The 12,563-nt window shown below is 39.9% G+C and overlaps 1 protein-coding gene across 2 annotated transcripts; it reads left to right on the top strand.

The window, feature by feature from the left end:
• The first annotated feature begins 273 nt into the window (after positions 1-273).
• Positions 274-12,490, top strand: smg9 (SMG9 nonsense mediated mRNA decay factor). Of its 2 annotated transcripts, XM_079692407.1 has the most exons (14): positions 274-362; positions 552-743; positions 828-902; positions 1,314-1,548; positions 1,647-1,744; positions 1,852-1,964; positions 4,723-4,834; positions 5,011-5,106; positions 5,593-5,678; positions 6,536-6,642; positions 6,729-6,836; positions 8,508-8,633; positions 8,724-8,868; positions 11,845-12,490. In XM_079692407.1, exons 2-14 carry the CDS (start codon positions 597-599, stop codon positions 11,921-11,923), a joined length of 1,527 nt encoding a protein of 508 aa, XP_079548533.1. In that variant the 5' UTR covers positions 274-362; positions 552-596; the 3' UTR covers positions 11,924-12,490. The 2 variants fall into 2 exon arrangements, with proteins under 2 accessions (XP_079548533.1, XP_079548532.1); XM_079692406.1 differs by having other exon boundaries at positions 288-743.
• The last annotated feature ends 73 nt before the right edge of the window (positions 12,491-12,563 follow it).

The following is a 12,563-nucleotide window of genomic DNA, read 5'->3' as shown; positions in this document are numbered from 1 at the left end:
TAAATTGGAGCAACGCTACTATTGTTTTCTTACATACATATATTTCTGAATGCATTAAGGTTAAACAAGAACAATGTAATGTCCTATCATGTATATGTATAATGAAATAAAACGAAGTTGCACTGGGTTATATGTTAAAATAATACCTAAAGTGGCGGAACTACGTTTCATAACGATGTTTCATTACGACTTCTTTTACCAGACGGACAAGGTGCGTTTGTTTGGTATCAAATATTATTCTAGACGGGTGGAGTTTATCTCCACCCGTTTTTTAGCGCGTTGACAATCAAGAACCGGTTCAACGTCGTCCCTCACCGGCCAACGCCAAATATTTAACACAAGCGCAGTAGCGAAACGCTAAAGTAAACCATAAACAAGTGTTCTGAATTGAGCTTTAACGATGTCATCTAATAGATGACATCTATTCACGTCTTCAAACATATATTCCAGTTATTGTCAAACGATTGTTAGCTAACAGCAGATTTGTAATTTGTTTTCACTAACATTGTTTTGTTTGCTCGCCTTTGCTTGGACTGGGTTCCCTCCGTTAGCCACCGTTTGTATCAGTTGTGATAGTGAACCAGGGGAGCAGCGACATGTCTGAGTCCGGCCACAGTCAGCCCGGGATGTACGGGCAGGGCCGCCGGAGGAGGCGCCGCCGCGGAGACAGAGATGTTGGAGCTCCGGGACAAAACCTGTCCGGTCCAAGTCGGGATCGAGAATATCAACCAAGGGAACGAAGGGTAGGCAGCATGTGAAAACACTGCAGACCGCTGGTGTAACTGTTGGACTTCAGAATAGTGATTCACTTTAATTTATCTTTTCAGGATGGGAGCGAGGATCCACCAGGCCCACTCATTCCGAAGACCCCCATCATTCTTGCAAAACCCCCCGGGGAAAGGGTACGTTAGCTTTTTTTTAATAAAATGCTCTTATTGTTAATATCCTTCTTGAACACAGACAGTAGGACACACCATAACTAAATCAGCACGTTTTACTTTGTCTGACTAGTACTTTGCACGCAGGATTGTCAGCTCGAAGAAGAATATGCAGAGTGACTGTGAAATGTGAAATCAAACATCATGTTATTGAATTTGAGATGGATAAAACAAGTACTTTTACTTTGATTCATTTCGCAGACATGTACTGTGTATACAAGGCAATGTAAGGTATTAACACAAATGAATACGAAGCAAATGAGTCACAGTTAAAAAGTAAATAATGACAAAATACAAGTTGTATGTATGAAGGTCTTCTGCCTTTCAGGTCATGCCATCAATTTACTTTTGTTGTTGTTGTGGGATCCTTTCAAGGCAAAGCCATCACAGAATACGCCTGTCAGCGGAGCTCCTGTCCTGGAGAAGCCCATCATGCTCATGAAAGCCAGGGAGGATGGAGGGAAGCCGGGCACTCCTCCTGAAGCAGCAGCCCAGCTCACTGGTCCGGGACCCTCCAAGATGGAGAGGGAGGGTCAGCGACCCACCCAGCCCGTGTACCAGATCCAAAACAGAGGAATGGGTGCTTCTGCAACGAGCAGCGCTGTGGACCGTGAGCTTTTGTAGATTTCACAAAAATAAAATTGTTCCTCCTCGAAATGTTGGCTGAGAAAAAAAAAGTAGATCTTGAATATTTGATTTGACTTTCAGCTATGGTGGGCCAGTCTAAACTCCTCCCTCCAGAGAAGATGAAGCACAGCATTAAGCTTGTGGATGATCAGATGAATTGGTGTGACAGTGCCATGGAGGTGAGTTGTGTAATTAATTTAGTTGATTGCGGAGCCATTTTATTAAATAATGTAATACTAATGTAAATATATGTTGGTGTATGAACTCAAAGGATGTTGTGTTGTAGTATCTGAGGGACCAGACAGATATGTTGGTGGTGGGAGTCATCGGCCTGCAGGGAAGTGGGAAATCTACGATCATGTCGCTATTATCTGCCAACACTCCTGAGGAAGATCAAAGGTGAGGTTTTTTTTAACACCAACAATGAGCTCAAGCTTGTTCATGTGCAAATGATATATTCATTTAAAGTTGAAACAGATACTTCTTAACTTTTCCAAGTAGTATTATTAATGCTGCTGTTACAGTAAAGACCCCCAGATTGCTGTGTGTTCTAGTTACAACACACTGTTTAAATGAAGAAGAGGGACCTTTAATGATCCCCCGAAGAAGACATTCAGTTTTCCACTCTGTTATCACCTGCATTTTTTGTTATACATACAAATACACACACAGTTATGGTAGTGCTGCACACACACACACACACACACACACACACACACACACACACACACACACACACACACACACACACACACACACACACACACACACACACACACACACCAGTGTTTCCCCTAGGATGGAGTCATAGCCGCGGTGCTAAGGCACGTGGGCCCAGCATAATGTGAGCACAGAGCGTGTGGAATTTTTTAGTGCGTGCGAAGTGCGCCCCGCCAATTTTTTTCTATGTATCGGCACAAGAAAGGCTCTTGAGGCCTAGTACCAGGGCCGGTTCTAGACAATTTGCTGCCCTAGGTGAGATTTTAGGCGACATTTTATGTGTAAAGAATAAATGAAAAATCTCTACAAAAGACAAATACACTGCAAAAACAGAAACTTATTGACATAGGTAATAGACGTCAAAATAGCTTCAAATGTATTCAGTATTGTATGAACATGTTTGAATTGGGGGGCGGACGTCACATCCTCCAGGGTTTTTTTTTTTTTTTAACATTTTACAGCAAAATGCTTCAATCTGGTGCACTTTGAGCACACAATTAGACCTGATCTAGGGGGTACAACTCTAAAACGCCCATATGAAAAAAATCGGTTTACATTTTTTACATTTTAATAATAGAATAACCAATAATAATAATAATGCATTACATTTTTTATTAGAGCGCTTTTACAGGTGCTCAAAGTGCTTTACAATTACACATTACACATGTAAGAGTCATTACTGTTGACATTACCCACAGGAGCAAATGCGGGTAAAGTGTCTTGCTCAAGGACACAACGGCCTGACGCAGTGGCGGCCGAGGCAGGATCCGAACTGGAGTTTTCCAACGCCCCTTGATCTGATGACCAACGCTCTAACCACTGCGCCAAAACCACCCTGTAATAATAACCTACCATAGCCAATTACATATAAATGTAGCTTATTTTATTTGTGTTGTTCATTCATATCTTATTTTACCTAGTTAACATTTATTTATGCATATTTTTGTATCTCTCCAACTTTAAACAATATTTTTGGTTTACTGTCCTATAGTATACATTGGAATGATTTCAAACCTGTTTTTATTTATCCTAATAATGATAAAGGAGTGCCTTGGAAATATGTGTTTACATAATTTGTGGTCAAAACGTTTGAGACCCACTGAGGTAACTTAGTCTAAAATTAACTATCTAAACACTCAAGAGTCCTTAACCTCACTGAGCCTCTCAGTCTGACAGGAGAGCTCTCCTCCACCCTGGTTGTAGAAACCTCTACTTCTTATGTCCGTTAGCGCAGCTAGCACCAGATTCTAATAACAACAGCGCCGGTACCAGTGCGCCCTCTCTCTCTTTCTTTTCTCTCTCTCTCTCTCTCTCCCTCGCTCGCCCCAGAGCAAATGAAAAGTGTAACCGGGGTGAAAAGGGTGTTGCATTTACTTAATTATGAATGTTGTTACATCAAGGCCGAACATTTGGATGAGCACCAACGGTCAAAAATGTTTTTTCCCTCCCAGAGCTACCAGCGCAGCGCCCCCCAGATCTGCCGCCCTAGGCGACCGTCTATGCCAGAAATCGGCCCTGCCTAGTACATACAGTGGCAATGTCTCAAGATTTAGCAAAAATACACCTTTATTGAACATACAGTAACATAAATACTACAAATCCACATAACAAACAATCAAAAATGAAAAAGGGTCGCCACTTATTATTATTATATTTTTTTTTTGGGTACCTGGCTGGCGCCCCCTAGCAGCGGCGCTCATATTTCAGCACCGCCACTATTTGTATATAGGGGAAACACACACACACACACACTCACTCACTCACTCACTCACTCACTCACTCACTCACTCACTCACTCACTCACTCACTCACTCACTCACTCACTATACACATAAACCCCAAGTGCCAGACCAACCCTCTGGTTGTTGACACCAGTGACCCCACTAGTTAGGAAAAGGAATTTCAGTGCTTTGAGAATATGTTTGGGGTTTAATACAAATATATGCTTAATATAGGATTTATTAACTTTTCATATTCTTCAGTTGGAACCAAAGCAGCTTATGCTTACCCATCTACAATTTAAATAATATCAACAGACTAAAAACGAACACAAATCAGTAAGAGATTGATATTTACATCTTTATTCTTCCCATTATAACTTCGAATTTTAAAGCTGTACTTACAAATTGAAGTTACTCTTTCTGAACACACAGGGGCGATATATACAAGGCCATCTGCCTGTTGAGTCAGGTGGAGTGTTCAAGCTAATCGTTTTTTTTGAAAATCAGTTCAGTGTTTGGCACTATACTAAGTCCACAGACCAGATAACCATGCAATCAAATACTATCTGTTTAAAGAAAAGTAGAAGTAGTGACCAAAACATTTATTCAGACCTTTACAGCCAATGTATGTATTTGTTTATTGCAGTTGTTATCCATTCTGTTCTTTAGGATTAACAAATGCAATGTTGTGGTGTGATTTATGTTTGTTTGCGCAGGGGTTATGTTTTCAGAGCCCAGACTCAAGAGATCAAGGAAAGAGGAGGAAACCAGAGCACAGGCATCGATTTCTTTATCACACAGGAGAGAGTCATCTTCTTGGATACACAGGTATAAATGAATTGATTTAGATCAGTGGATTTTTCTCTGCTCTCTGAGTGTTAGCAAATCCTGTGTAAATTGAAATGTAACCTTGGAATTCAAAGAAGTTGAAGCAAACAACTGTTAAAAACGGGTTTGGTTGATGATTGAAGGGGTGTGTTTGAATTCTTCCTTTGTTCCTTCAGCCAATGCTCAGCCCATCGATTCTCGACCATCTTATCAACAACGATCGGAAGCTGCCCCCGGAGTACAACCTCCCCCACACATATGTTGAGATGCAGGTCAGTGGCTGGCCTGCAGATGGCATTGGGTTAACCTGTTAAGCCCTGGAACCCCCTCACAGGGCTTCTTAACATTTATGAAACTATTAATGTGTAGCACCAGATTAACGAGAATAATCTCAGCTAACTGAAGATATGAACCATTTTTACCAAAACAAAACACAAGTCTCATAAGAAGCATCTAAATGACCCCTGAGCGAAAAAATGCAAACTGACTTTGGCACAGAACTCAAAATAAAGATAACCCTTTTAGAAGGGAAGATATGGTCATTTGTTCTGGGAATATCATTTTCGAGCCTGAGACCTGAAAAACAGGCTCAGGGTTGAACAGGTTAAATGTCTTCTTGTTTATGTGTGAAAGAACCAAATTGAAAATTTACCAAATTGAATATTGCACTGATCCATTCTGCCATTTTGATATCATTTCAATTATTCGTGATGCACCACACCCATTCAAATGCAACCACATTCATACTCTCTCCACAGTCTCTTCAGATCGCAGCCTTCCTCTTTACAGTTTGCCATGTCGTCATTGTGGTTCAAGACTGGTTCACTGACTTAAACCTCTACAGGTAGGTTTTTGCGTATTGCAATATATCTGTTACTGCCCCCCCCCCCCTCCCCACACACACACACAATCTACAGGTATTTTTAAAATTGTATCTTGTATCTTGAGAGGACATTTGTGCTTTGCTTTGTTAAATAGTGTTCAATCTTTTATTTGTTCTCTAAGTCAACAAATGCCTCTTGACAATGACTTAGGGACTGGTCTAACTTGTTCTTATATTGTCGAATACGCCAATATGTGTTCAGGTTACAGGCATGAGAACAAACTTAGTTAATAATTTTAGTGTTTCAAAAATGAATTAATCTTCTTCATGGATATCAGAATCAGAATACCTTTATTAGTCCCACAGAGGGGAAATGTACATTGTTACAGCAGAAAATAAGCCACAGACAGCTTAATGTTACATTATGTTACATGCATTAAAAAGTATTAAAGTTAAAAAGAATGTTATAATGTAATAAATATACCCTTTCCCTGTGTGTATCATTCCCTAATTTCAAATAACTGAAATGTATGACTGGTTAAAAAGAATTGCTGTCTTCAGTGTGGTGGCAGCCAAAAGGTACTAAAAACATGAAAATAAATTCTGTCTAATACTTTTTCTAATAATAAGATGTACAGTGTAAGTGATAGGGAACCAAGTTCACTTTTGATTGGGCAAATCATAATCCCAAAGTGAATCTGCTGCTAATACGAAGCTTAAGCAGTCGGAGTTAGACACATGAGATGTGTATTCAAGAAACAATACCACAGCTGCAATGTCTTACACTTACCAAATATTGAGTATATATTATATCTCAATGTCTCATGAATGCAGATGTTGATACCGAGCAGGAAGTGTAATGTTATGTTTGGACATAGGTTTCTTCAGACCGCGGAGATGCTGAAGCCTTCCACTCCATCTGCAAGCCATGACAGCACTGGCTCATCGGGCAATGATGATGGAGCAGAGTACTATCCTCATATAGGTGAACTCTTAATACAGAAACACATTCTCAAATAACCAAGTTTAAAGATATCAAAATCAACTTCTTTAAATTCCTCCCTCTTACAGTGTTCCTCCAGAATAAGGCCAGACGGGACGATTTCTGCCCAAGGAATCTGAATAACATGCATATGGTGGTGGACAAATTAATGGCCCACTCTCATCTCAAATACAAAGGTTCAAAACTACAAGAATATTCTGCTAATATGCATGCAATTGTTGTTTTTAGATGCAAATCATGTTTAATGTCTAAGGGGATTGGTGTATCATTTGGTATTTATCCAGGAAGGTTCCAGATATAAGGTCTATTTTTTGCAGTCAGTCCTGGGGCCTCTTTCATAAAACTATGGTAGGATTCACGTCACTCTATTTTGTATAAAGGAAACAAAGAAAGTGCTCACGTACACAATGATTATTATAACTCAGTGTGCACGCACGCCCTTTAGACTTAACAACTTCAACATGCGGCGCACCTTTTGAGAGCATTTCGTCACGCCCACTTCTGTCTATAAATAGTCATTTAAACATCCCTTATTTATATTTATTTATACTTTTTGCATAAGGACGATCGTAACAAACGCCGACAAAACAGCTCAAAAATTACACAATGTGAAAAGAGACAAGAATGTAGGTTGATAGATGGACACGGTGTGACAGTAATGGCTGACTTTTAGGAAGGATCGGCCAATCTGAGGAGCGTATACAGGAAGACAGATGGAGACAGGTGCAGACAGACAGGTGACTCAGATTACGTGCACGTCAATAAGCAGTGTGCGTAAACCGTGTCCTGCACCCAGGGCGCGTCCGCACTCTTTCATTGACTCCATCAACAAGTAGAGGCAATAAAGTATGTGATGTGACATGAGAGGTGACAATGACATCGTGTTTTTGTTGACATACCTTGTTGTGTGCGACAAATCACTTCCACACGCAGGCGCGAGGCTTAAAAATAACTTTATTTGGGTTTCAGCTTAATAACACTTAAAACGTAAAAAAATAACGAATAAAAAAACCTACAAATAATTGCCGAATTTATAACACTACATGATAGGCTATATAATAACAAAAACCACGCAATTGTAAATCCTCAAACAGGTATAGAAAACAGTGTCGATTTAAACCTAATTTGTCCTATAGGTTACATTATTATTTATTTTTATTAGAATGCATTCCATAACATGTTAACATTGTTTAATAATTATAAAATAGATCTTATCGATTGTATAATTATCCTCAACTATGTTTTGGTTCACTGAGGCGCTATTAAACACAAGTTTTTGTATCCGATTTTGCACCAGAGGTAATATTTACATGTATTTTACACAATGGTAGATCCATTTCAAACCCTTTGGGTCCTTTCATTCTTTGCCCTTGGTGTTGCAGTTTCTTATTTTTTCCAGTTTATGTTCTTAAGCATGAGTCAAACTATCCCACGGTAGTATTTTTGATAAATATATTTTTGAAGGGATGTAAGCTGTCTTTTGGGCGTATGAAACTTTTATAAATGAGGCCCCTTCTCAAGACAGAAAAATCCTCTTCACATAAAAATCAGTTTCACATGTTCATGCAAGTAGAATACATATACGAGATACAAAGGGGATGGTAAACGAGGAGGCCATACCATGCTACGTACCATACCAGTGACATCCAAGACTCATTTCACCTTAGTCAAGGGTTATGTTAAACAACAACATGTTTCCTTCAAGGCAACTTTCACAAATGACTTCTACAGCTTTTTTGCAAATCATTTGATAACCAGGGTGCATAGGAAAAAATGGCAGTATTTTGTTAAGAGATTTTAGTGATGTCACAACTGGACTTATGCCATTGTCTGTGCTTTGTTTTAAGGAACTTTGTCCATGCTGGACTGCAATATCTTCCCTGGCTTGGGGCAGGACTATCTGACTACTGAAGTCAACATGTTCCTCCTTCCTATGCAGGAGAATGATGGGGAGGATAATCTGACCAAAGCAGGTTAGAGAGAATTTCTCTTCACATAAAGCAAAACTCAGTTGTCCTTTTTAAATTGTGTAAAATGTGAATTGATGGATGTACTGTGTTCAGGGACGGGAACATACCCGCTCTTCTCACTGTTGCCGGGGTACAAAGGACACCCTGCCTTCCCCACCATGGTCTCAAAACTCCGCAGCCAAATACTGGCCATGCCCCGATGTCAGCTGTCACACACCATCCTCACTGAGAAGAACTGGTAAACATCACATTCCTCTTTTCTCCCCTATTGTTCAAGATAACTCATGTGTACACCAGTAATACAACAACAAAAAAAGAAGAGATCAAACAGCAAATAAACACAACACAAACATAGAAATGAAGGGTGTTATATCTAATGGGGATCTGTTTGTTTTTTGGCATAATCAACTTTAATTGAAAGTTGACAGCATAGCCTGCGAGAGGAGGGGTTTTGGTATGCTGTTTGATTATTGAACTACCAGCCAAATATATAATCAATCAATCAATCAACAACTTTATTAATCCCGCAAGGGGCAATTGGTTATGAGCAGCAGCTTATGTCATGTACACAGGCAGGAACATACAAGAAGAAAACACACAGATACACCCGGGAGCACAGATGTGGATAATTCCAATTTACATTATAAATAGTTCATAGCATCACAATAATAAATAAATAATCAAGTTAAAAGCCTGCCAAGAATTTAAAAGTTTGAGTGCAGAAGGGATAAATGATTTTTTAAAAGCGATTAGTCCTTTGATCAGGTAGAGCAGGCCTATTCAACTGGCGGCCCGCGGGCCGGATGCGGCCCAGAACCAACTCCCGAGTGGCCCAGCCTCCCGTAGCCAAATTCCTACACTAGTACAGAACATGAACGCAACACTCCGCGTTGCATAGAAACCACCAAACCACAACGCAGCACGTTTTTTGAAAGTGCATCTAGTGGTGCTAGTAACGGTGGTCCTATGATAGCAACTCTAAAACATGTCCCTCTCAACTCTGAAGCGTAAACAGAGACAAAACGGTAATTGATCTTGTGGAGCAGATCCAAGTCAAGCTGGACCTTTTCGCTACCGACTTGAGCACGGGTCGGATGCTGCATTTTCCGACGCTCCCCAAACACATCACATCTCCGGCACAAATCACGGATGTGATGACAGATTTCATTGCGAGGTTGAAAGAGAACTTTGCCGGTCGATTGGATGGACTTGCTCTGCCCACAGACGTAATGATGGGCTTTGCCAGAGACCCCTTCACTGTTGCAATAGAGGGGGACGTATCAACCAGAGCAAAGAAAGTGGTCCCCTGCATCGACAAGGGGAAATATACACTGGAACTTATTGACATGCAGCGCACTAACGGGCCAGCGAAGTTTTGGAGTGATGTCAAAAAACAGCAGTTCCCTAACGTTCAGAAAGTAGCGATCTGTGTGCTCAGTATGTTTGGATCAACATACACATGTGAATCAAGCTTTTCACACATGAACTCAATCAAAAGTAGCACTCGCTGCTCCCTGACTGACAACACTCTTCACCAATGTCTTAGGATTGCATTGACATCCTATGACTCAAAAATCACTGCTCTTGTTCAAAACAAAAAATGTCCCTTCTCCCATTGAGAAAGTCAGCGATGACAAATCACAAATGAGGTGATAGTAAGCACCTAGTTTACTATAGTAGACGTGTAGTGTAGTATTCATTCATATAGTTACCCGTATCCCTTGTTATGGGTTTGTGCACTGAAGGGTAACTTGGCAGTTCTTTCTGTATTCATTTAAGTGCACTTTGTAATGTGTCTGGGACAAATGTGACCAAAACGTATGATTTTTTTGTTATTACTTGAAAGGTGAAAAAATATTGCTACAGTACTACCTCTTTGTGTTGCATTGGAGCTCTTTAGCTGTTTTTTTTGTATGTGAGGACATTTATTAAGACTGCTATTATTGTATTCAGTAAATGCACTTTGTGATGTGCCTGGTTAAAAAAAAATAACCTGAATATTTGACTTCTAAAGCAAACAAATGTAATGCTACAACTGTGCACTTTTTTTCAGATTCTGTTAAATTAATGCTAATTTGTTGTGTTTTTATGCACTTTTTGACCTACCTTTGTTAGATGAACAATGAATAAAAATTGCATGTTTTTCATCGCAGTAATATCTGTTTGTTTAAAATGTGTCACTACCCGCTTTTTACAGGCCGCTGAATGTCTGGCCCAGCTGAATTTTGTAGTTATAAAATCTGGCCCAACTGAATGTGTAGTTGAATAGCCCTGAGGTAGAGCATATCTACGCCCTGATGGCAACAGACGAAATTCATGTGAAAGTACATGAACTGGAGAGTTCAGAATGCTCTCTGCTTTCCGCAGAATCTGCTGGTTACAGAATGAATTTAAGTCTCTCTGTTTCACGCCGATGGCTTTAAAGCAGGTTTTAAGAATGCTGTTCAGGCTGTTCCTGTCTTTCAGTCTAAGGCTATGGAACCAGCAGATAAAAGAAAAAAAAAGAAGGCTCTCAATGAATGCTTGGTAAAAACGACAAAGAATGAAAGGCCTGACAGAGAAAGAGTTCAGTTTGCGAAGAAGGTGCATTCTCTGTTGACCCCGCTTCACAATACACTCAGTATTCACATCAAATGTGAGGTGGTCATCAAAAATATTGCCCAAGTATTTGTATGATGTGACCATTTCTACCTTGTCATTGTGTATGATGCCCTCCTTAGGAACATCCTTGTGATGTCTAAAATCAATGATCAATTCCTGGGTTTTAGAGACATTTCAATCCAGAAAACTGTCATCACACCAGGAAATAAAGTCGGTAAGAGCACACTCGTGGCCTGATTCTGAGCCGCTAAGGAGGAACAAGAGGGCGGTATCATAATTTCCACTGGGGATCAAGGGGAACTGTCCCTTTTACTTTTAGTGTTTCAGCTTGAGTTTCTTACTAAAATCTCTTTGAACATTAGTCACTTTTGCCCAGCTACCATAGTGCTTCTGAGAGAAGATCAACATATATGAATATACAAGACTGCAACTTAGTCACCGTTATACGTTAGGATGCCTAACTGTTGTGTTTTGTGTATGTGTGTTGTATTATATGCCGGTGCAAACGTCACTTTTATTTCCATTTTATGCAAAAGGATATCTGAGAGATAGTGCTAAAAGGCTAAAATATGACATCTCAAAAACGTTGTATAAACCTGTTTTGTTTTTACAGGTTTCACTATGCAGCTCGTATCTGGGACGGGGTGAAGAAGTCCTCGGCCCTCTCTGAGTACAGCCGCCTGCTGTGCTAACGCCGGGGTCAGATGGCTGTTTTATACACTAGCGGTTGCCAGCTGTTTTGTCTGATACTTCAGTAAATGGAATTGTGACTCTGCAGTTGAAGGTCAACACCCTACAGGAGGCAGGAGCGAAACTAGAAGCTTGGACATTGGTGATTCATGCAGACTTGTGTCATGAAATCCTGCGGACTCTTGGTGTTCTTTCAGAAAGTTGTGTATCCCTGCCATGTTCCGCAGTAAGAGAGAAAGAGAATACCGCTTCTTAAGCAACACTTCATTATGTTTTTATTTGCAAGACATAATTACGATGTTGTTTTTGGAGTTTTGGCTTATTGATGAGGTTTTTCTCAGATGGAAATATATATTTCAGTTTTTTTTATTTGTGTTTCTTTACATCAATAAAAATGTTTCAAAACAAAACTGTAGTTTGACATGTTTCATCTATGGTTCTTAAGCAGATTTGGGCGTTAAACGACTCCTTTGAGGAAGACATTTTGTTGTTAATACTTGAGATCATGCATCAAGAATGTACCGTAATCAACTAATAATATGTAATAAACTCCTTTGTTGCTCAGCAAAGCTGTCCAGGTTTACTGTATATGTTTCCTTTAGTTAATATCAGCAAGGAATCTGAAGTTTATCTTCATTGTTG

The sequence above is a fragment of the Notothenia rossii genome, assembly GCF_949606895.1.
Source record: "Notothenia rossii genome assembly, chromosome: 7".
NCBI lineage: Eukaryota > Metazoa > Chordata > Actinopteri > Perciformes > Nototheniidae > Notothenia > Notothenia rossii.
The sequence above is the reverse complement of the archived record's forward strand: the minus strand, read 5'-3'. Positions and strand labels throughout refer to the sequence as shown.